The sequence below is a fragment of the Patiria miniata genome, unplaced genomic scaffold (genome assembly GCF_015706575.1).
Source record: "Patiria miniata isolate m_02_andy unplaced genomic scaffold, ASM1570657v1 HiC_scaffold_19, whole genome shotgun sequence".
Lineage (NCBI taxonomy): Eukaryota > Metazoa > Echinodermata > Asteroidea > Valvatida > Asterinidae > Patiria > Patiria miniata.
The window spans coordinates 2,954,433-2,980,235 of NW_024037057.1; the positions used below are offsets into that span (position 1 = coordinate 2,954,433).

The 25,803-nt window shown below is 41.0% G+C and overlaps 1 protein-coding gene across 1 annotated transcript in view; it reads right to left on the reverse strand.

Moving 5' to 3' along the window:
* Window positions 1–24,824, reverse strand: part of LOC119725327 (nuclear pore membrane glycoprotein 210-like) — a 42,178-nt gene extending 17,354 nt beyond the window's left edge. Inside the window, 17 exon segments of the mRNA XM_038196718.1 lie at window positions 1,662–1,833; window positions 2,601–2,663; window positions 3,530–3,675; window positions 4,516–4,602; window positions 6,782–6,890; window positions 7,294–7,449; window positions 8,709–8,849; window positions 10,493–10,633; window positions 13,293–13,405; window positions 14,304–14,366; window positions 15,882–16,010; window positions 16,715–16,847; window positions 18,430–18,580; window positions 20,484–20,580; window positions 21,800–21,931; window positions 22,511–22,647; window positions 24,652–24,824. Coding sequence (XP_038052646.1) covers window positions 1,662–1,833; window positions 2,601–2,663; window positions 3,530–3,675; window positions 4,516–4,602; window positions 6,782–6,890; window positions 7,294–7,449; window positions 8,709–8,849; window positions 10,493–10,633; window positions 13,293–13,405; window positions 14,304–14,366; window positions 15,882–16,010; window positions 16,715–16,847; window positions 18,430–18,580; window positions 20,484–20,580; window positions 21,800–21,931; window positions 22,511–22,647; window positions 24,652–24,824 — 2,143 coding nt within the window.
* Between the last annotated feature and the right edge of the window lie 979 nt (window positions 24,825–25,803).

Below are 25,803 nucleotides of genomic sequence, written 5' to 3' on the forward strand. Positions count from 1 at the left end.
AGAATTGGGAAGTTTCATAGTGAGCTTTCCAAGGGTTCCCACCAACTTTTAAAAGAAATACAATTCCCTGATGAGTTTCCCCTGAAGTTTCCCTGAGAAATTTCCAAATTCCATGAGAAATATTTTCACTTTAATGCGGTTGCTGGGAAGTCAAGAGGTGGTTGCAGCAAAGCAACTAAGATACTGATTGTACTCATACTACACAAACACTAAAAAAGTCACCATAGTCAAGGAACACAACTTGGACACATGGCACAAGACGCATACATGTACGCCAAACTGTCGAAAACCTTTCCCTTTTGGATCACTGTCAAACTGCCCGAGTTTTCCCTGTCAAGATGGTTCATCTCTCAAACGGTATTTTCGCTGTAGCACAGTCGGGTGCCTGGCTCAACGATTGGGCAGTAACATTGCTCTTACGTGGCTTTACGACTGAGGATCACACACAAAGGGAGCACAAAGGTTCTTTTGCGATCTCTATCGAAGGTCCCTTTGTCCTTGAATGCCGGAATACGCGCTTAGTCTATGGGAAAGGTTTAGATAAGGGAACAAAGGAAAACACAAAGCCGATCCTCGGAAGCATAGCAAAAAACGAATGTGTTTTCGTAACTAAAAACTTGACAGGCTTAGTGCGGCGTGTGTATATTGTGATCTGATACACCGTGCCCTCTGGAGACGTGCACACAATAGAGAACAAAAGTTTGTATACGTCTCCACAGGGCAATTTCTATAGATGAATATGTCTCCACGAGGTTTTCACGAAATAGATATATGGATTTTACTCAAAAACTAGGAATTTCCAAGGAGGGTTGATCCGTCGCAAATGGAAGAGTTTTAGAAAAGGGATATTAAGTCCGAATTTCAGCCAAGGAAATTAATTCTGGTTAAAATAAGAGCATTTTGAAACTTCACTTTCAAACTCGGAAACATGAACAAAGTCTCCACAAGGATACAAATTTGAGTGTGCGTGTACATACGTGCCAGCAGGTTTGTTTAAATGAAACATTTCTATTGTTCCTTATCATAGATCTTTTCTTTATACTCTTTAACTTTTTAACAACAGCTCCCATTGGTTTCGTACACGTTTTCTAATCAAGGTCATCCTCGATTTGACTCCTGTCCTCAATTACTCGATGATGCTTCACATGTGTATCCTCGATTTACACCATAAACATGCGCATGTACTGTACAATCGTTTACACAGCGGTTTGTACAGTACATATTGGATATGCTCACCTATGGAGTGCGCACGCTTCAATCCACAATGTGAATGAGAACCCTCCCAACTTTTGTGGCGTGTTTCTGCCCCCCCCCCTCACCCCATCCCCCCTCCCAGATTTGAACTGAAACTAGCTGCATTAGGTAAACATAATATATACCCAATCTCAGCTAGGTCAAGACTAGGGCCCAATTTCATAGCACTGCTTAACAGAAAGCAGAAAAGTTGTGCTTACTATAGCAGAAAATCATGCTGCTGCTTAAGCACTATTTCATGCTAACGGTTGCGCGCGCATGGAGATTTCTATTGTTACATCACTGATGTGCCGTGCTTACTGCTTAACAGTCCCTATGAAATAGATGGAGGCTCGGTAAGCACAAAGTTGGCTGTTAAGCAGCGCTATGAAATTGGGCCCAGGGCAGTTGGCCTTGTACTATCTTACTGTTTGAGCCGAACATCTTGACGTGTTTGCTGGAGACCCAGTCGGGGTGTTCGGCCGCCAGTGTCTCGTAGTACCGGGATGGGTCCAGCACCCATGGCTGGGGGCCTCCCGTCAGGACGAACGTCTTGGAAGCGGCTGGTGTCACTACGGCGATGCTGTCAGGGTCTAAGACCTTGGGGAAAAAAACAATATAAAATGTCATGAATATATATGAAATACAGTCACTGTACTGGTAGAATTTTTTGTCATGAGAGAAATATTCTTAAATAATTTTAACTTAATACTTTACTTTTTTTTTATTAAACAGCATCAAAGCCTCAAAGCAAAACATCAAAGTCTCATGTGATTTGGAATTTATAAATAAATCCATATTTTTGATAAGTGAATTATTTTTTTAAACCTCTCAATCTCTATTGAAGTGTTAGTTTCTATCTTTCAAGCCCTTTTCAGAATTTGTTTGATCTGATAATTTTAAGAAGATTCTCGTGGAAAAAAGTTTTTAAAATGTAAATTTCAAACACAAATCAAATAAGCCATTACCAACATTCACATTTTGCATCAAAATTCAAAGAATATGACAAAATTGTAATACAGCTGCTCTATACAAAATGTCAAGAAATAACAAGAAATAACATGTACATGTAATAACATTCAACATTTATAAATATGAAGAAAAAAAATACAAAAAATTATTGTTAAAAAAATACAAAAAATTATTGTTAAAAAAAATAAAAAGATCATAGAATTCAAAGATACACAAAATCAAAATATCCAATTAAAATTTTTTACATATGTTAAAATTCCAAACTAAAACCCCAATTTTAACACAACTAGATTTCATATGCCCGACAACAAATTCAAACTCCGTAAACTCTTTAACAAGAAACTGCTTTCAACTCAAAGGCAACTCATTTTTAACAAGAAAATAGTTGAAAATACCTCACAACCAATGAACTGCGGGCTGTATTCATTTTGTACGCCTGTGCACTTCGAAATTGCTGTCTACAAAATGTTATATTTTCAAAAAAAAACGCTTCTTTCACTATTGAATGTCTGTATACAAAAGTTGTGATTTACTTTAAATGATTTGGTACGGATATGTGGTGGGATTGACCCTAAAAGGGCTGGGGGCCGCCACCCCCTCAACTTTTCCGCGATAACCTTGAAAAAACAAATTTTCGCGACCCGAGCTGTTATGATTTTTTAGCCTCGAGCCATGCGCATCTTTTGATACCAAAAACATAAAAATCGGACCAATCTTGGGTATGTTTATGAAGAGTTGCTCTATGCATGTACCAAGTTTCAAAATTTTTCGTCACTCGATAGCCGAGATCTTAGGGGGGGGGGCCGGAATCGTCTTCTGACAAGGTTTCAGGTACGCCATGTTAAGTGGCAAGTTCCGAAGAAAAAAAAATTTAAATTCTGAAAACCAGAGATAGCAATTCTGGTTCAAGGCATATCAAAAATTTCCCCCAAAGTGTGCTCTTTATCAAAGACTCAGATTACATTTGTATCGTGACAATAAATACAAGGGAAAACAATCCCTTACCAGACAGGGTATTTTGGCTAGAAACCCTACTAAACGCAGCAACACGCAATGCTTGTAAAGAATGACAAGCCTGCTCAGTGCAGCAAGATCCATCAGCATCAGGTCAAACGTTTCAAGGCAAAACTGCCTCAGAGTCTATAGTCGCTAACTGCAGCAGGATACAACTGTGGCATTGTTCAATGGGACTAGCTCTCATTGTTTCAGAATTGGCTGTTTATGCACTGGTGTTGGTGGCTCAATGAAGCAATGTCCCACGGACTTTTACACCTGATGCACTGTGTTGCGTCTGGCAGGGATAGGGTTATTGAAACTGACTTACCTGCAACGGGACGTAGGCAGCAACGGTGATGGCTGCCTGCAGTCGCAGGGAGCCCTGCTCGTAGGTGACAGTGACCTGGGTGTGACCTGGGTTGAGCGCCCTCACGGGGATCATCCTGCACGCACCGTCGACGAGACTGGAGATTTCTGGGTACGGAAATGAGCAAAAACGCAGGGCACTGATACATGTTGCTATCCAAATCTTACAACAATGCCATGGCAGATCAAGCATGTATGGATCGGGATATCTTCTTGATCGCAACCACTTTGACATTTGCAACATATACAAGCCATTTTGGAAACGACATGCAAGTTGGGAAATGGATGGCAATAAAAAGACCAGCAGCTGATTTCACGAAACTTTACGCAATGGTGTAACTCCACTTGTGCCACAATTTATTGTGTAAGTTGCGCATCATTTCACCCTTCGCAACATTTCAGTTGTGACACATTTTAAGAAAAGCTTCATAGCTTTGTGTTTGAGGTGCATGAATTGCTTTTCACTTGTGACAGAATTTTTTTAGTTGCCGCAACGATTCTGAAGAAAATCGGACAAAATTGTTTTCAAAACGGCAGGCAGAGGTGATTCAACGACTGTTTCATGAACAAACAAAATCATACACAAACAGGTGTCGAAAATGCTTTTTTTTTTTCCTTTTCCAAGATATTTAAATTACATAAAACGTTGTGCAGCTAATCCAAGTTTCGTGAAATCGATCTTGAGTTTATTGCGCAGTAAGTATTGTTGCGTAAGTCCTAGGCATGGCATAAGTTACGCACTGTTTTGTGAACTCGGCCGCAGAATTGATTTTCTTTCATGAAAGTTGCCAACCAAAAGGCCAAAGACCACTAAAGATAATGGCTACGAGAAGAAACACAAACAAAAACGGAATGAAGAACCCTGCAAATATTATACTAACATTTTGATAAAACCAATAAAATGTTTATACATCAGTGAATGTTTTTTTTCTTTGATGTTCAACTCACCTTCAGTTTGCTGGAAGACAGTGGTATCCGACAGCGTGATGGTAATGGGTAGTGAGCTGCACTCTGTCATGGCCATTTTAGTTTTGGCTGAAAACAAAGTTATTAAAAAAGAAATACATATAAATGTAGTATTACTTTTTCCTATTACTTTACGGCACTCTGCATCGGAAATTCGATATTTTATTTGAAAACCTGTGTCGAAATGTGCATGCGGAAGCAAAAAGTGGTTAAGGCTCTGCATGAAAAAAAGCACACCTGTAGCTGTGATTTCAGAAAAATAGAGTACAGCATATCTTGTTATTCTTCATCCCCATCACTTATGACAGGAATTGTGAAAGAACTTGTGATGGACTTTTGGTCTTGTGATGGACTTGTGATGGCCTTGTGATGGCCTTGTGATGGCCTTGAGATTGACTTGTGATGGACTTGAGTTGGACTTGAGAAGGAATTGAGATGGGCTTGAGATGGACTTGAGATGGACTTGTGAAAGACTTGTGACAGACTTGTGACGGATTTGTGATGGACTTGTGACAGACTTGTGACAGACTTGTGATGGACTTGTGATGGACTTGTGATGGACTTGTGATGGACTTGTGATGGACTTGTGGTGGACTTGTGGTGGACTTGTGATGGACTTGTAATGGACTTGTGATGGACTTGTGATGGACTTTTGATGGACTTGTGATGGACTTGTGATGGACTTGTGATAGGCTTGTGATGGAATTGTGACTTAAAATGGACTTGAGATGACCTGTGATTACTTGTGATGGACTAGTGATAGAACACTGATTGTTTTGAGTACTCACGTGGGGGAATGAGTGCGTACGCAGCCAACGGGAGCGTGAGCTTCCACGGTGGACTTGTGATGGACTTGTGATGGACTTGTGATGGACTTGTGACAGACTTGTGATTGACTTGTGATGGACTTGTGACTGACTTGTGATTGATTTGTGATGGTCTTGTGATGACTTGTGATGGACTTGTGATGGACCTGTGATGGACTTGTGATGGACTTGTGATGGACTTGTGATGGACTTGTGACTGACTTGTGATTGACTTGTGATGGACTTGTGACTGACTTGTGATTGATTTGTGATGGTCTTGTGATGACTTGTGATGGACTTGTGATGGACCTGTGATGGACTTGTGATGGACTTGTGATAGACATCTGATGGACTTGTGACAGACTCGTGATGGACTTGTGACGGACTTGTGACGGACTTGTGATGGACTTGTGATGGACTTGTGATGGACTTGTGATGGACTTGTGATGGACTTGTGATGGACGTGTGATGTACTTATGATGACTTGTGATAGACATATGATAGACTTATGACAGACTTGTGATGACTTGTGATGGACTTGTGATGGACTTGTGATGGACTTGTGATGGACTTAAGATGAACTCGTGATGGACTTGTGATGGACTTGTGATTGACTTGTGATGGACTTGTGATGGACTTGAGATGGACTTGTGATGGACTTGTGATGGACTTGTGACAGACTTGTGACGGACTTGTGATGGACTTGTAATGGACTTGTGATGGACTTGTGATGGACTTGTGAGGGACCTGTGATGGACTTGTGATGGACTTGTAATGGACTTGTGATGGACTTGTGATGGACTTGTGAGGGACCTGTGATGGACTTGTGATGGACTTGTAATGGACTTGTGATGGACTTGTGATGGACTTGTGATGACTTGTGATGGACTTGTGATGGACTTGTGATGGACTTGTGATGGACTTGAGATGGACTTGTGATTGACTTGTGATGGACTTGTGATTGACTTGTGATGGACTTGTGATGGACTTGAGATGGACTTGTGATGGACTTGTGATGGACTTGTGACAGACTTGTGACGGACTTGTGATGGACTTGTAATGGACTTGTGATGGACTTGTGATGGACTTGTGAGGGACCTGTGATGGACTTGTGATGGACTTGTAATGGACTTGTGATGGACTTGTGATGGACTTGTGAGGGACCTGTGATGGACTTGTGATGGACTTGTAATGGACTTGTGATGGACTTGTGATGGACTTGTGATGGACTTGTGATGGACTTGTGATGGACTTGTAATGGACTTGTGATGGACTTGTGATGGACTTGTGATGGACTTGTGATGGACTTGTGATGGACTTGTAATGGACTTGTGATGGACTTGTGATGGACTTGTGATGGACTTGTGACTTAAGATGGACTGAGATGACGTGATTACTTGTGATGGACTAGTGATAGAACACTGCTTGTTTTGAGTACTCACATGGGGCAATGAGTGCGTACGCAGCCAGGGGGAGCTCAAGGGTCGATCCCACGAGAGCTTCCACGGTGGTATCTAGGAAGGCCATGTCGCTGGGCGGTAACACGTACACCTGAAATGACAATCGAAAAGCTGAACTTTTGACAACTAACAGGGCTTTAGGTAAAATTCAAGCATCTCTGACACAGGCTTGGTTTTTCCAAGCTTTTGTGTACACACAAGGCTAGTATACCACACTGGAATTTTTAAAAAAAAAGTGCGCTTTAATATTGCATGGTAAATATGCAAAGTGTGCTTTAATATTGCATGGTAAATATGCAAATTGCCCTTTAATATTGCATGGTAATTATGCAAATTGCGCTTTAATTTTGCATGGTAAATATGCAAAGTGTGCTTTAATATTGCATGGTAAATATGCAAAGTGCGCTTTAATATTGTATGGTGAATATGCAAAATGCGCTTTAATATTGCATGGTAAATATGCAAATTCTCAATGCAATAAACAGGTATCTCACCTTGCTCAGGCCAAAGTGGGCTGCATTGCGGTTGTCGGCCGCCGTCACGTTGGTCATGCCCATCTCCGTTGCCGTGGTAACAGTACCGTGGACGTTGACGGTGCCGACATTTTTGTTTCCCGATGTCCAGATGTAGGTTCCAGTCCCTCCTGTGGCCTAAGAATAAAAGAAGGAAAAAAATGCTACGAACACTGCAACAAGTCTTGTGAATATTTAATTCCCAGACTTAGAATGTATAGCTTTTTCTTTTTTGTGTGTATTATGGGGAGCGACCCCAACCTGAATTTATGGTATTAAGGCCCAGGTATGCATGCGCGTCGTCGTAGCCATGACAGATTACGTCTCAAAACCGCCAAACTCACTGGTTTGACTGGAATCCTGCTGCTGCACAATTTTAACATGTTTTTAGATAAGGTTGCAATCAAGTATAAGCTTTACGTGGCCTCCATGGACTCCCGTATATTTGCACTAAGTTTAGTCGGGCACCATTGTCAGTCATCAGCCCACATTTTAAGAAAAAAAAACAGTAAAAAAAAAAAAAAAGCCGCGTCGCCACACCACTTTTGGGGCAAGCTCCATACCAGAAACCGGAGACTTTTTTGGGGGCCTAAGGGGCAATACCAAACCTAAATTTCAGATGTATTAGAAGTCCACGAAGTTGGAATTGGGTTAATCTTATCATGACTGGAATCCAGTTAACACCTTGGCATTACAATGTATAAGCTGTTGATCCAATAAGTATTTAACAAAGGTGGGATTTAACTTAGCATCCCCTGCCAGTCAGTGGATTAACTTAACAGTTCTGAGGTTTTGAAATACTTTTAGACCATCAGCATTTTAAATTTCATCTTTCTCAAAATTCACAAATTTGATTTTCGTACATTCAAGGGAAACAACTCAAGAAATCTGCCCCAATTTTCATTAAAATATGTCTGATCAAAAGTACCATTCCGGGGTCCTTCTGTTTGTTGTTGTTTTTTAAACCCATAGTTTTCGAGGGGATCTTGTGACACAAAAAATTACACAATGCTTATGCTATCTTTGAAATGCGAAACACAATGTCTCCACTTTTACCACCAAAATACTGACTGTTCACAATAAATATATGTTAATGCTTATATAGCGCTTTCCATCGTATCAACAATCTAAAAGCGCTTTACGATTATTCCCCACGTTCATCAGGCCACGAGACCACGCAGCAGCCGATATCAGCGCACATTATGTCCTCTACCCTCACAGGCACCCTCTGGGTGGCGAGAGGCAATTGTAGTCAAGTGTCTTGCCCAAGGGCACAAACACCATGTTCCTGGCAGGGTTTGAACCCACACATCATCGTGCGCGAGTCAAACCCCGTAACCACTTGACCATGACAATCTACATGATATTCTTTCTTCTCATAATTGCTGCCACCATACCTTCAGGGTGTACTGATAGGGAACTGGTTTCCTCGGTTGCCACGGGAACACTAGAATCTCAGGCTGGACTCTGATTGGATCGAAGATTTCGGCCTCCTGGGTGTCCCTGATGGGCACCTTGAATGTCGCCAGCTCACCGTCCTGTAGGCAAAACAAGAACTCGACTTGAGTGGAAAGTCTGTGAGCTTGTAGTGAATGAATTTGTTATTTTGGTTTTGAGTAAAAGTGCTCTGAGGGCAGGCAATTAAATTGTGAAGTGAGTACAATAAGGGTATATGTGTGCTTGGGAGGTAAACACTATGTTTTAAGAGGTTGTGGAATGCTCGAAGACATTTCTGTCATTTTTCGGGTATATGTATCCTAAGGTGTGATGAAATAAAAACGACTATTGTTTCTGTCATAAAATGAGTACGAAAGGTACCTTTGAGAGCTGTTTTTCAGGTCCTGTCATGCCTGTTTCGACCCGAACGTGCAATTTGTGTAAAAGTCGTCGTTGCGGGCAGCAAACAAAACACAGTAAATCGTGACGTAATAAACAGGACTCCCGATGCAGAGTAGCATATACGAGTCCTGTTTATTACGTCACGATTTACTGTGTTTTGTTTGCTGCCCGCAACAACGACTTTTACACAAATTGCACGTTCGGGTCGAAACAGGACCTGAAAAACAGCTCTCAAAAGTACCTTTTGTACTTATTTCATGACAGAAACAATAGTCGTTTTTATTTCATCACACCTTAGGCTACATATACCAAAAAAATGACGGAAATGTCTTCGAGCATTCCACAACCTCTTTAACAATGGTTGGAGTCTGGAATGCTGATAATTAGATGAGGCGAAGCCTAGGGTAATTATTAGCATTCCAGACTCCAACCGGTCTTAAACATTGTGTTTAATACCGACCAAGCACATATTTATTCCCATTCATAAATACCTTTTAGGTAAAAAAAACCAAAAGTTTTCGGTGCAAAGGTCAAACAAGTCAAAAATTTACTATTTTGTTCAACAAGTTTACTTTCTGTTTTTCGAAACACCCCTCTAGCTATATAATGAAGTGTCCAGCTCACGAGTAAGACGTAAACAACTCCTTTAATGGAGATTGCGCGTACTGCGCGATGACGCGCAGATGCAGCTCTGTGCTGAGTGCGTTGTGAATTTTGGACTACGAAATACTGACTCACCGGTAGTTTTGCGCATGCTTATGTGAGGATTGTGAACTTTCAACCAATAAAACAGTAAAAGGCACTAGATTTCATAGGAGTCCAAATTTCATGTGACACTAAAAAGTGTTTCAGACCAGCTAGCTATGTCTTTATCATCCGTTTAAGACTGGCCACGTGATGGGCTCTCAATCAATGAGAATGGGGAAACTGTCTTGGGTATTTATGAATAAAGCTTAATACTAGGCTTCTGTTTATGTTCGAGTTCAGACTAGGAAAAATGCATCACATGTTGTTTGATACCACAGGCATACAAGTTGTCAAATGATTTTTTTTGGGGGGGGTTCTCAGCTGGGTTTTCATCTGCCTCTTTCCTTATTGCTTAGAGTACAGTTATGTATTTTGCTCAGCAAAAAAATGTGTTCATAGTTGAAAAATATACCTTTTTTAGTTGATCACATTAATTAGACATGTGAAAGTGGACTGACAATTTTGCCTCAAATTTAAGGTTTAAAGAAAAAGAATACAAACATGTGCGTTGCCAATATGCCATTGACAATTTTTTTAAAGCCTGAAGTCAGGCAAGCAATTAAAAAGCCGGAGAAGAAGAAATCAGGGCAATTACAGGTTTGACGATGGCCACCAATGCAGCTTCAATCTCCGTCAAGCCGCTCTGTAGAGTCCGCACGTAGTGGTAGGTGCCATTGACGGTGGAGTGAAGCACCTCGAAATACTCCCTGGCAAAGTCAGCCTGGATGCGGATATTCTAACAAATGAGGGATAAGAAAATAAGTGAGTGTCTTGTACAGAGGGTAACAAAGATGGGCTAAAACAAAGCCAAGCAAAACATTTAACATATTCAGAGGGAGAATACAAAAACAACAATAAAACAGTTTTATCTACATGTAGCTATTCGTAAGATGGAATTTTGCGTTGGGGTGATGTAAATCAATATTACATGTAGGTTTTGCCTTTTACCGATGAATAAACACTGTATACTCAGTGTGTTATACTCAGCCATCACTGTATACTCGGCCAACCGATCCCGTAAGTTCGGTGGTAGAATGGTAAGACGTCTGCAATACAAAGCAGGAGGTCGTGGGTTCAAGTCCCACTGAGTGATTTTTCCAACTTACATTTGGGAGGTAACACAGTGTTTATACGTCGGTGAAGGGCAAAACCAAATATGGAGTTTTATCTAGATTAACATGAAAATATATCAAATGGTTATGGAACTTACTTTATGAACTTTTTCATGAGTAAAGAATAATAGTTTCAGATTCAGATTAATTTACACTTTTGATGTTAACAATAAATATTTCCATGAAAAAAAGTAAAACTGCTGCAAACTGCTTACTGACTGGATGGACCTGAAATATATAAATCTTAAAATTAATGTGGCCTGACGTTGCGAACTTAGCAAGTTCTTCTTCAGAGGCTAAAACATAAATATTTCCGTACATGAAATTTTTTAACCAAGAACTGTGAGGTCAAGGATTCAACGTCTGTTCTCAGGTTGAAAGCTTCAGGTTCGGAACTTTAGTGTTGAGTTCAAAATTAACATCCAATTACAAATCTAAACACTATTAAACAAAAGACGAACTTCCATTTTTACAGGAATATGCTTTTTTTGATTGATGAATTATTTTAACATAACTCCTTCATGCAAATGTTTTTAATTATAATTGAACAACACCGTCTATGTTATGTAAAAGAAAAAGTCAACACCCTCAAATTAACAAATTCATAAACACTAAATTTCGACAACAACAAAAGGTTAACCAAAAATACAATGTTATTTTAAAACAGCTATGAACATGTGTGAATACTCCATTAGGCCAAAAAAAAATAATAATCGGTCGAAGTTCTGGAATTGATGCGGCGATGCGTTTCTTTTTTCTTTTTTTTTTGGTGGCTTTTTTTTTTTTCAAGCTTCAATTGTACAGTCAAGGTGGGTACTACATGTATTTTGCTTTTTTGTGTCCTCATTACACATTGGTGTCCTCCATAATTTGCCTTGGTGCCCTTTATCATTTGCCTTGGTGCAATTTCCCCATTCCTTGGTGCTCCTTGGTACAAAAATTTGAGGTGCAGCAATAGAGGGCGCTGTTGTAGCTTCCTTGTTAATTTGAAGAAAAAAAAGGTTGACGCTCATGATTAAAATCGACGCGCGCGCTGACCAGAGACTGAGTATTTGGGGGGGGGGGGCCTTATATTAATAACATGGTATAAATAAACCAAAAAATCAAATTTGTAATATTGAAGAAAAAAGTTTTCTGTTTAGTGAACAGGAACGTAATATATTGTAATGTCAATGAAAATGTTTTAATAACTGGTCCAAAGTATTGAACCAAATGTACAAATTAATGCAAAATTCCCAAGTGGGATTTATGAGGGAAATTGCCTTCCTATACCTCACAGGGTGAGGGCTGTATGTTAGCGATATTGTCCTCACGATCTCCATAGCGATTATCCAGATGACAGGCCGACCAAGTCTGCTTGTCAGGAATTATTCAGGGGTTAGAATACTCCACAACATGAAAAAGTATTCAAATCTATCAACGTTGTACAGCTTGGGAGGGAGAAGGGATCTCTTCGTCTAAATTTAAGACTCTCTTACTCCCCAAATTTAATTTTGAAATATATATCTTCATGATTGTTCACCACTGTAAAAACTGGTTCACACTTCACAAGAATGTGAATGTGATTGCAAAGCAAATTTGAAGTCCCAAATCATTTGTCGTAGTGAAATTTGGCCCAAGTTGTAATGTGTTCAACACGTGCAACTCCGCAGTGGGAATACTTGATGTGTCGTCACAAATTTCCGTTCATTTCGCTTTCTCGGCTAGTATGAAACAACCTTTAACCCTAACGTACCTGAATCCATCAAAATCCACATCCCTGCTTTGGAGGAGTTCGGTGGATTCAGGATACCTCCATGATTTACAAGTTGGGGGATTTTGATGGATTCAGGACAGTAAGCCCAGCGGTACTGCAGGATTTTGATGGATTTGGGATACCTCCATATTGAGCAGTTGGGGGACTTTGATGGATTCAGGATCTCAACAGTTAAACTCCTTGGCTATATGTTTTTGTGTGTACGAAGTATGTACCACACAGGTGGATTCTGATGGACTCACTGGTGGATTCTGATGGACTCACTGGTGGATTCTGATGGACTCAGGACACCAACATTTTTTGGCATGACAAAATTGGTGGATTTTGGCGGATTCAGGATTCAGGGGTTAGGACAAGTGTAACAGAACTATAAACCTTTCACCAATTCCATGGGGCTGTCTTAGAACAGAAATGTGTAAAGCCAGTTGCCAGCCAAAATACCATTGCTTCTAACAGATTCTGTGCAAAAGCTCCATGAGTACATATGAAGATGAATACACTTGACCAAAGTACGATGGGAGGCTTACCGGTATATCGGCAGGGAACATCTTGTGACTATCCCTGTCATAGATCTCTATCAGGATCTCATACAATCCTCCCGTCTGTAGGACCCAGTTCTTACCGGGAAGAACCACAAATCCTGAAATTGAAAAAGAAATGAATAAATGTAGTGCCAACACTCCTCCTGAAACGGGTTCAATCTCAAACACAAAAGGCAGCCTTTCACAAGATTCCATTGATAGTGTGTGTCCTTGGGCAAGCCACTTGTCACTAATTGCTTTTCAAAATACAAGTATAAAATGGTACCAGTTTTCAATGGTACAGTTGCTTACTGTTTCTCAAGTTTCATTTTGGATGCATTCTCAAATAGTTGTTGCTTTCTTCGCAACCAGATAAGTCATCAACGTCCAATTCCTGCAACAGCCTATCCCCACTCTCGTCAGAGTTTCAACTTCACCAAGTTTCACGACACAGAGTTTATAAAAATGTGGACGTCATATCCGTTTCCTAAACTCGTAATTGATACTTAAATCACTGCAATGCTAGTATTAATGCACTGAGCCCAAATGCTGGTTTTATGGTTTAACCAGTTTGCGTCAGAGGACGTGATAACACGCACTGGCTGTTTTTATGCACAGGCACGGCTGACGGGTTAAAACGTCAACATTGCCTTGATTTGCCTCCGGGTGATGTCTAAATACGCTAATCCCTCGTGTCTTTTGTACACACACACAAAGTCAGTGAAGTCTGTGGAGGCAGACCGTGTGTTGATCTTGAATTGGCCGTTGTGCACAGCCTATTGTTGTACAATTTATGCTCGAGTGCACACCCTAGACTATTGAAACATATGAGGTTTCGGCAAGAAATATGATACAAATACTGTTGAAATGACTCTTGCGAATCAGTATTTTTGGTGTTTGGCTGTACATCAGAAGTTGGCTGGAAAATTTTGCCTTTTGTCAAAATCGAAATTTTTTCAGCAAAAATAATCCCGGCACGAAGTGGTTGAAAAGTACAGTTTTATAACATGGGCTTACCTAGATACTTTGGTTCTATGACGTGAATGGTAGAGCTGGGCATGCTGGCTGAATCTTTGATGTCTGTCAACCAAAGTTAAAGGAAAACAACATCCTACACAAGATTTTGTTTATAATTTGAAAAAGAAAAATAAGCTCCAACACTGCTTCTGTCAACGAGATCCGACAGCAAAAATTGTGTGTTGGATTCGGTTTCTCTGAGTAGTGTACAAAGATTTTTCGCCCCTGTTACGGTCGGTTCATACTTCATGTGAGGCAAATGCGGTGCAAATTTGACGTCACAAAGCATTCGCTGTAAAAATCACCGGAGTTGAAATGCGTTGAAAAATTGCCCTGAAGTCACAAATTTGCGCTTTCGCGCCGAGTATAAACCAACCTTGAGCCTCGGCAGGCTTCTATAGAGCAAGACCGAGCGAGGACCATTAGGCCAAAAAAAAAAAGTCTCCGGTTTCTGGTATGAGCGCGCGTCACCGTAGCCATGCACGTCGGCAAAAGGAAAAAGTTTTTTTTCAATAGAGATGATGTCTCAAAACCACCAAACTCACTAACTGGAATCCTGCTGCTGCACAGTTTTAACGTGGTTTTAGATGGGTTTATGATCGAGAATAAGCTTTATGTGGGCTCTCTGGACTCCCATATATTTGCACTAAGTTTAGTCGGGCACCATTTGCAGTCATCAGCCGACATTTGAAGCAAAAAAAAACAGGTAAAAAAAAAAAAAAGGCCGCGTCGCCGCACCACTTTTTAGACAAGCTCCATACCAGAAACCGGAGACTTTTTTTTTTTTGGCATTAGTCGACTTATGGTTGATTCGTGATGTAACTAACGCCTGCGCATTAATAGCAACGTGCAAACGCCTCCTTTCAAAAGATGGTCAAAACGTCATCACAAAACTACTTGTTTCTGGCTCCCTGCTTTCTTTTATGATCACGCTCAGTGATGGTCTAAATAGTCCGATAGAGTAGTCCAACCACCCTGCGTTCGAGTGAAGTTAGTCAAACTACAGGGTGGTGCAAAAAGAAGGAAACCCACTTTTGACAGGAATTTTAACCTACTTACTTAACTTATTTGAACTGGGTTTTTTTTATAATGTAGTGAAGTATAGCTCTTCAACCATACGTAGATAAAAAAAATTCTTTAAAACAATCGCAAGAATAGTGTTTTTATGCCAATTTGAATACAAGTCACCAAAATCACTGTTGTCCACGTCTAAGTCTAGTGTAGTGCTGTCTTCAAATGGAGCTCTGGAGCTCAGTCAAGTGGATGGAATAAAGCTGTCCGTGGACAAACAGGTTTGGCACATTTTTAAACTACCGCATCTCAGAGATGAAAGATGCATTTGCAATCATTTTTTCGTCACTTATGTTTAAAGATCAATATTTTAATACAATTAAATTGAATTTCTGAAATATGCTCAACAAGTAGGTGAAATTGGCTGTCAAAAGTGAGTTTCCTTCTTTTTGCACCACCCTGTAAGGTTAACAACAATTTACACTCGAGCTTGCTCACAGATGCTACATGAACAGCTAGTAATCAATTGCCAGACAACATCCACTTTTTTTTTCGATAAAAGGATACTTTTATCTCGGAGAACGACTTCGGTGGTACCCAGCGACACACCGGTAACCGTTGACATTGCATCTTCCAGACTGGCAATACCGCTGTCGCGGATCTCCAACTTGTACTGCGTTGATGGCATGGGAACAACTATTTGGACAAAAGAAAAAGGGAAGGAAAAAAATTAGACAATACAAGAATGCAACTGACAATGAATTTGCAAACTTCTGGGTTGTAAACACTGAACAACAATTTCTGGAAATCTCCAGAAAGTCTCCGGAAACTTGCAGGATTCCAGAAACTTGTTTGAACTTCCGGAACTTGCAGGAACTTCAAAGACCCTACGGGAACTTTTAAGAAATGCCAGAAACTCCCTTAATGCTACCAGAAGTTTTCAGAAACATCACAGTAATTCCAGGAACTCCCAGGAACTACCAGGATCTTTCAGGAGATTCCATTAACTTCAGGAACTTCCAGAAATTCCAGGATATTCCAGGATCTACAAGGAACTCCCACAAACGTTTAAGAACAAAAATTTAAGAACTTCCAGGAACTCCCAGGAATTTCCAGGACCTTTCGAAAAACTCCATGAACTTCAGGAACTTCCATAAATTTCAGGAGATTCCTGGAACTTCAGGGAACTGCTCAGAACTCCTAGAAACTGCAAGAAACTTCATGGTCATTCCATAGGTTCCTAGAAATTCCAGTACTTCACAGAACTTTCATGAAATTCCAGTGCTTCATGGAACTTCCAGACACTTCCAGGAGATTCCAGAAGATCACAAAACTTTCAAGAACTTCCAGAAACATTCCAGAACTTCAGGCTTTTTTTCCGGAACCCTTCAAAGACTTACCCGTTATTTTGCCCTGCTTCAGCTTCTCCACCTGGTACCTGACCTGGGCATGGACCAGGATGTAGATGTCATGGGCAGGGTTCAGCATCAGGTGGTCGATGACAATGACCCTGGTGACGCTGGGCTTCACGTCCTGAAATAACAATTGATGATATGTAGATGGTGAGTGAACTCTGGAACAGTATGAGGGATTTCGACAATTCAGCCCTGGTGTGAAAAGGGGCCTGGTAAGCTCACCCGCTAGCAAAAAGCCCTTTCGTACCGGCCCAGGAGGTTGGTCCGGTGGCTGATCATGAACTCTTCTATCCCGGGATCTATTCTTTGCAAGTGCTGGCACATGTAATCTATCCCAGAAGAAACCTGTTTGTGGTTTTCATCCCTCAGTACGAAACAACAGAACCCCAGTGCTGGCACAGATCAAAACCTGCGCCATGTGGTTTGACACACAATGGGACCATATTAAAGTTACAAACACCTTTGCAAGGATTTTATTTCCAGAGCCAAACAATAGAGCCCCCTCACTTCTTCTTTTGTTCTGCTCTGGATGTTCCCCATGGGGTAATCAACTGATGGGCCTGACTGACTTCAAAGCTTCTGGTCAGACAGGCCTATGTAATCCCGGGACATACCGTTATTTCGTTTTACCGTTTTGGATTTCCTCAAAAACAAAAACAGTAAACGCACCGTTGACCGTTTTTTCGTTTTACAGTTTTGTAAAACGGTCAAATGGTATTATGTTGTCTTTCTTAATTGTTGAAAGCGATAAACGGTTAGTTGCTTCATTTCAGAGAGTTGTTTTACAAGAACATGACAATGAAAAACGGTCAATAGTCCTGTCGACCATTTTTTGATTTAGGTTCGGCAATTAAGCAATGCACCTAGGAATGTTAATGCGTCCTCATGGGATCGAGTCATTGCCTGGGACCCAAATTGCACTCCTTACATTTCGTTCTCACAACATAGTTTTCGAACTGGCTATTGAAGAGCCGCACCGAACTCCAATTTCCTTCAAATATCTGCAACTTCTTCAAACGTATTACCATCCTGTATCCATTGTGAAAAGTAATGTCCTCCTCAAAGTTTTCCAGCGCCATGTTTGCTTGCAACCCACCAACTGAATCGCATGAGAAGGGGGTCAGGGTCACGCCAGGAATCGCACAATTAACGCATAAATTATGCCGAGGTAACACTTCTTCGTGTAAAGCATGCATCCCCCTCCACCCCCTTGCCCACTACCATAAAATGCACCACGGACTGTTAACAATGAAAATTAAAAAAAACAGTCTGTATTCAATACTGACCGTTTTGCTGTTTTTCAAAGTTATGTATAAAAGCCGTAAAACAAAAATCATTGATCGTTATGCTGTAATGAATGTTATTAAACTTATAAAACGGAGAAACCGTATTTATCTTAATACCGTTTGACCCTTTTACAAAACTGTATAACGACAAAACGGTCAATGGTTCATTTACTGTTTTTGTTTTGAGGAAATGCAAAACGGTAAAACGAAATAACGGTATGTCCTGGGATTCTATGTACTGGACAAGACTGGGCTGAAGACCGGACGGGCTCTAGACTGGACGAGGTACCGGGGGGCCCTTTTCACACCAGGTCTATAAGGGCACAACCCCTTACCTGTTGTATAGTATGGGTGCATTGTTAAAAATTACCAAAACCGACCAATTGCCAACTTGAAATCAAGTCTAATACCAACCTTGAACCCCGGAGAGGTCAGCCTGGCCATGACCTTAGCTGACCCCGCCCGGATGCCCTCAATCAGGATGCGATCCCCCTGCTTGCCTCGCTCCTCCATCCCCTCAATGTACTTGGGTGGGTCATAGGGCGACTCGTGATAGGTCACCAGCCTGGGGTCAAAGGTCAAGATAAAAAGCCAAAGGTCAAGATAGGTTCAAGGGTGAAGAGTGGGGTCACGTGTAAGTAATGGACAAACATTAAAAGGGGTATTTCAAATGCCGGTGTCATGTGAAAATCTTACTCCTATGAAAATCGCACTATTTTCCCTATTATTGGTTAATCCCTCGCACGTGACAGGTCACTCTCCCACTTATGATTCTAAATATAGCATATTATCGTACTTAGGCATGCGCAATGGGCCTTATTCACGAGTTGGCCATTTTTGTCGAGTTCCCTGAACGTATTTCATTAATTGTTAACTGTTGAATGGGATGGCACCAGACTATTTATGCAGGTACAATGCAGCCGTTATTTACTGTTTTTTTTTTTTAATCTGGCTTTAAACATTAGGGAATGTTTAATTACAAATTTAAACTTATTCATTGAAGCGGACTGGAATTAATTAGAAATTAGCTTGCATTCATTTCTCTTCGCAAGTTCCCAATTTCACCTCTCTTTGATTTCAATATGGCCGACTCGTGAATAAGGCCCATACTACCAATGAGTCCATATTTCACGGAGTCGGATATTCACACTACACCGGCTACACTTTTTATTACATCAGCTTTATCTTTGGCCTCGGAATCAATTTGGAGTGCTTCATTTGCGAACCTCATGGAAATTCCCTAAACTTTGGCCTCATGCTATTACAGTTGATCTTACTGAAGCTGGGTGGCATGGGTGGCTTGTGCGTGAAGCGCTCACCACTATGACCCTGGTTCGAATCACGGCCACAGACCATACATGCCTTGTGTGAGTAGAGTTGTGCATTGATTCTCTCCTGTGCCACGAGGGTTTTTCTCGGGGCCTTCCCGTTTCCCTCCCTTCGGAAAAATCAAACACTTTCGATCTCTGGCTGTGCTCCGTGGTCATATTTGGGTCGATGTGGCTGGCTGCCAGAGGCACCTTTACATGCCTGTGGCGCATCCGCGTTGTAGCCGCGTTCTTCGCAATTCAGCTTCTCAGTTGTAAGGATGATTAGCCCCCAAAGTATTATTATTATTATTAAGCGTGAACCCATTTGAGCAGGAGGGACTTCCCTACCCAGTGAGCAGCTAAAAAAAGCCACAGATCAGAGATGAAACTGGCCTTAGCAAAACGAATCTGAAATTGGAACTTGGGTCCGAGCTGCCACAGCATCGGGCAGTGCAGCACAGCACATCAATGTCATAGGTCAGTATTTAACCTTTTCTCCAGCCAGAAAAGGATCTGATCAGCGTTGGTCTAGGTGTTTTACACTTGTGCAAATTTTTACGTGCCACTTTCATCGATTTTTCTAGGAAATTATAATAAAAATAAATTTTTGTGGGATCATTAAAAAATCTGAAATTTCATTGGAAAAGTTTTTAAAAATCTGATTTCAGATTAAAATCTGGAAAGTTTCATCTTTGCATAGATAAATCCATAGGCAAAGCCATAGACAAAGCCACAGACAAAGCCATCTAGACACAGCCAAAGACAAAGACAAAGCTATAGACAAAGCCAAAGCCATAGACAAAGCCATAGACAAAGCCATAGACAAAGCCACAGACGAAGACACAGATGAAGCCAAAGTTTCAAAAACCTCCAAAGTGACTTTTGTGGAACGTAATGAAGCAATCAGTTCTCAAAGAGAATCTGAAGAATTGACATGTATCTATTTTCTTAATTGCATATGGAGCAATTCAAATACCTGTTGTTTATTAAATTGATGATTTTTAATCTGATGAATATAAAGTTGACAGAAACAGCTGTTGCAAAAGCTGTTATCAACTTTTTTGAAATAATAAAAACCATATTTTGTGAAATGACACTAACTGTACATTGTTGGCAGCCAGACACTGAGGTGCTCTGCTCTGTTACTTGGAGACTTACCTCAAGATGGTCTTGGCATCGACCACGATGTCGGCATCGTTGTCTGAGAGAAGTGACCATTCAAACTCTAAGCCCTCCAAACTGCTGAAGGTGTTTCCTGTAATTGTGGCATAGGAATTACATAAAGTCAGACAGTCAAAAACACTGGTACTTTTCTAGCCTTTTCAAATCCCAATGTTCCGATCCCATCCAAAAAATGCCTGATGCTGTGGGTTTTCTGCCACAAAAACTGAGCATTTCTTATCTTGGTTTCTTCTTAGAAATTATTTTCTAGTACTCGGACATTTCGGAAACTTTGCTTTCGGACTCACTCACCCACAAACTTACATTAACCCTAACTCCCCACCCTAATTTACTAGGAACCATACCCATTCTGGCAAATTCCAACACCCACATGGGAAATCGTACACACACACTGTTGGACTTAGTTTCTGGAGGTACATGTATGCCAACCCCAGTGTAAAAGACCATCAGTTTAGGGGTACTTTACCTATCCCAACAGATTTAAACAAAACCTGCTGTTGAACTTTGATGGGTTGAGTTGAGTTCGGTTTAGGCCCTGTCACACTGTCTGTGATCTTATATGCGCTCTCACTGTGTCCTTGAAAAACAGCTGGGGCGCAACAACAACTACTAGATTGCAGCGACAACTACATACGTCGCCTGATGGGCGCCAGAGGGTCTTAATGGTCTCCAATGAGCGCCAATGTCTTTGAACATGCTCAAAACAATCGCAACACCTCGGCGCTCTGGCCAGGGCGCCCTAATGACGCAACTCGGGCGCTGTGCGAGCGTGAATTGTGCGACATTGAAATGGCATTGAGGCAGCTTAGGCGCAAGGCAGTCGACGTAGTCTTCATGAGAAAGTAACTCGACTGCGATGAACTTGTAGAATAATTTTTTTAAACTGGACTTTGTATTGACCGTTTTGTCGTGGTATTTATACAGTGCAAGTGACGTCACATGAGCGTATTTTGGTTGAATAGAGAGCGCGACGTATGCTACTAGGACGTATCAACAGCGAGCAGAGCGTAGTGTGAGCGCAGTGACAGCGCAGCGGCAGCGACTAGATCGAGTAATTGAGCTTGACAGGGGCGCATAGAGAGCGAGTTGAACGCATCGTAAGCGCGGGAAGAGCACAGTTTGAGCGTAGCTTGAGCTTCTTTGAGACAGAAAGTTGTCATTTTATTGCATCCTCGCTGCGATTGTTAAATTTATGAAAAAAATTGGTCCCCGTAAGGTCTCCTATGAGAGCGCATATAATGTGACAGGCCCTTTAGGGTTAAAAAGATCCTATTTTCTAATGATATACAGACCTTCGTCGTCTAGTGCCCTGACTTCAAACTCCTCAGGTGAATCACCAAGATACAGAACTCTGGTGGTGGTCACGATGTCTATCAGATCGATGGTATCGACTATCACGTCACATCGGATGATCTGACCGCTCGCTGAAAGAGATGACAAATGACAATTTCTCATACAGTAAAACTTTTCTAATAAAACAAATACAACGGGGTCAACAATTTTAAGATTGTTTTGTATTGGTCGTCGGCTACTGCAACTCCCAGCCACCATTAAAACTGGGTCTGCTATTTGTGACTGAACTTACCTGCGTTGAGTGAAAATCCATGTCTCTCAGAAAACCGAATCATACCGTACGGTACTCACAACATTTCCGAACTGTATTTATTTTTTTTTTTTCACGATGTCTAAGCATCATGCCCACGATGAGTAACAATTTTGTACCGGTTGTTGTATTACAAAAACGCGGCATCGAAATTGACCAATCACAAACCGAGTCCTGTTTTTGGAATGAAATGACGTCACGCATACTTAGATATATCAGACGTTATACAGGAGACTTGGCTAACCTGACCCAAACCGACCTGAAAATCGCAAATGCAAAACCGAAACCAACCTGATCAAACTGAAAATATGGGCAAACCAACCCGAGTCACCCGACACAGCCGAAGTCGGTTTCAGGTGGGGTGGGTTTTGGGTCAGGTTTGCACAACATTTACACCGACCTTGTTCTTCAGCAAATATGACGCTGGTCATCTGCGTTGGGTGCGTGGACAGCGCCGTGACTTTGGCCTTCAGAGAACACTTTCCATCTTTCCCACCGATGGGTTTGACTGAGGCCACTTCCGGCCGCGATGAGCGCCTGACAAATGAAAGTTGTTGAGCAAAATTTGTCAAAGTAATCATTTTTGTGGAAAGAATTGAAAATACAGGGGGTCTCCAAAAATAGTAGCAGCCAATCCATAATAATATTAAAACTAGGCCTACTAAATACTAGGACTCTCGTTTTGCAAATTAAACAATATAGATAGAGACTAAAGGTGTGGTAAATACTCTACACAACCCTGACAACGGTCTTTATTCCATTTCATTTGGAAACCCCAGTCCAGAGATACAGCTCACTATTTAATGAACTCAAATCATGTCACTTGAATTCCAAGTTTGGCAACTTGTCTTGGTATCTTCATCAAGACGAACTGATGAAGGATATCACTCAATGCTCAACAACGAAGCAGGTCGTTTCGTACCCAAGTCATTTCGTACCCAGTCAATTATGATGCACAAAGGAGATTAAGCCAGTCATGCAAACCCGCTCCTGTTAGTCACCGACGCGCGGCATCATCATAGAGATGTATCAAGTTCCCAGGGATTAAGATTGCGTCCTACATAACTGGCTGTCTGTTTCACTGTCAATCATTCTGATGAAGTCTCGACCAATGCGGTGGCGCGCATTCACGCACAGTAGCTACCGAATGTGGGCCCTCTAGTGGCGAAAAATCCTTTGGAAAACACATTTGGTTCCCGTTTTTATGACGATTGTTTTCCCTTTTTGAATTTTTAAAACTCATATTGAAAGAATATAACACTGAAATAACACAATAAACCAATTTAAAATCTATCGTATGGGGATCTACATAGTTTTGTTTTCATTTCAAAGGAAAAGCCGTATCCCCTTGAAAACCCGGGTAACTGGAGAATATATACATTAATAGATACATATTTTGTCCCTTTTATTTTTTTTTCTCCGATGAAGTTTGAAGTAAGTATTCATTTTTAGGGGGTGGGGGAATAAAATTCAAACTCATCATATTAAGTAGAGCCTGTTAGTCCCAGAACATTGACCGGCAATTGGCCTTTGAAGATTTGCATCAAAGGCAGAATAAAAACGGAAATAAATGATTAATAAAAAATTACATTTATTTTGTTTTCCCCACAGATTAGAATTGAGCCTAATTTTTTATGCAATGCGAAATTGTTTTTTTTTTTATTACTGCCAAAACAATGCCAAACTGAACACATTGAAAAGCATTGAAAATTTCACAACTAGTGAATTGCATTTTATTACTCACAACAGTTTTTTTAATTGAAATCAAAACTTGATAATTATAGAAGAGTGAAAACATTAACACCAGGGTAGATTCAAACATTGAAAATTTTAAAAACAATTGAATTGCATTTTATGACTTACAATAGTTTTTTAATTAAAGTCAAAACTTGATAATTATAAAAAGTACAATTTCGAAGAAAAAAAAAGCAACCAAAGAAAATCACGCTACAATATAGAACTTAGAAGACAAACATCGTCGATCATAACCCAAGCTCAAAAGACCCACAAACCGCAGGGTAGACAAATGGTAGATAAAATCCAAGCTCCAAGAAGAACAAAAAACATGCAGTGGCAGGTTAAAAAAATCAGACAAAACAAACCCCAGTGCTGTCAACACACCCGTGAACCACCAAGAGTGATTGACAGTAGAATTGTTGTTTTGGAACCCTTTGTCACGTGTGCAATGTCAATGAATCCTGGGTGCGAAACGACCTGGGCAATGCTGGGTACGAAACGACTTGGGCATGTTGGGTACGAAACGACCGACATTCCTCAACAAAATGGTTGTCGGACTTTAGTTTATTTCCCTTTTTAAAAAAATCTTCCAAAGCCGCGGATTACAAAGAAGAAATTGAATTCCATGTGATTTACACACAATGACAATTGTGAAAATGAAAAACAAATGTTAGGACTACTTTGTAAAAAAAAAAATTGAGCAGCGCTCAATAGGTGAAAATCGCGTTACGGTACGGTTGCCGTAACGTCAGCCAACTGGCACATGCACTGCAAAACGTTAGCGGTTATCGTACGTTTACCCACCAATTATAACAGCTATCGGAGGCTTCCAGAGTGAAATTTATCGGCGTTGTGGCAAAGTAAGGCAACATAATCCTCGGCACGTTGAGTTTGTGGCCATCGCACAAACAAATAAAGGAGAAAACTGCGATGAAAAATGCGATCTTATTAGAAAGAACCGCCATTTTTTAGCACATGGATTGGGCGCTGCAGCAATGGTCGGTTCCCTGACCCCAGATATCGCATTCGAATATTACACAGGACACTTACGGAGACCAGACTGCGTTTCAACGATCGCACGAGCGCGCCCTCAAGGGGTTGGATGGAACAGATTTAAGCGGGCAACCAATTCCCTTATTATTGGACAAGTGATAAATCCCTATACTTCAAAATTCTTTTTAAAATACTTAGGACTCTCACAGGTGTTCAGGCTATAAACAAAAATGATGATCAACATGTCGTCTTTCCTTTTTCTTTTTATTTTTGGTGGGTTGACCGATGACTTTTTGGTGAAAAAGGGGAGGGGGAAAAGAAAGAAAACACGAAGAAAAAGAGGTGTGAAATCACATTTACCATTAAGTTTTTTTCCTATATGAACATTTCGGGTGTCATGGGAGCTCGTAGGGTGGGGGGAATTGTCCTCCCGCCCACCCCGATTTTTTTTTTATAAACAGCAAAAATGCTAGAGAAAGTTCAAGGATTTTCGGGGGAAATGTGCATTGCCACGCCATTAAGCTTTGAAGACGGCTTTGGGGCTTTCACCATAGAGCAAGGAGCCTGCGGGGGTGGTGGTGGGGTACGGGTTTGCGGAGTTTCACCCGAATTTTCTATATAGCAATACAAATGATGTTCATTCTTAATGAAACATCACCCGAAATCTATCGGAAAACTGAATCACTCATGTGCAAATTAATAGTGTCGAATTATTTGCGGCCCAACAATGAATAATCATACGCGCCGGCCGGCAGATCGGTTCCTGCTCCTCTTAGAAAAGGTTCCGATGCGGCCGTGTATTGCGCATTGATACAACTGTCATGCAATGAATAGAAAAGCCTTTTCAGAGGACTCTGCAACCGCCTCAATTAGAGATGTTTTAAAGACACCAAACAAAAGCCCCCCCCCCCAAATAATCAACTTACGGTCAATCTTTAGCGAAAAGAAAATCGATTGTTTTCC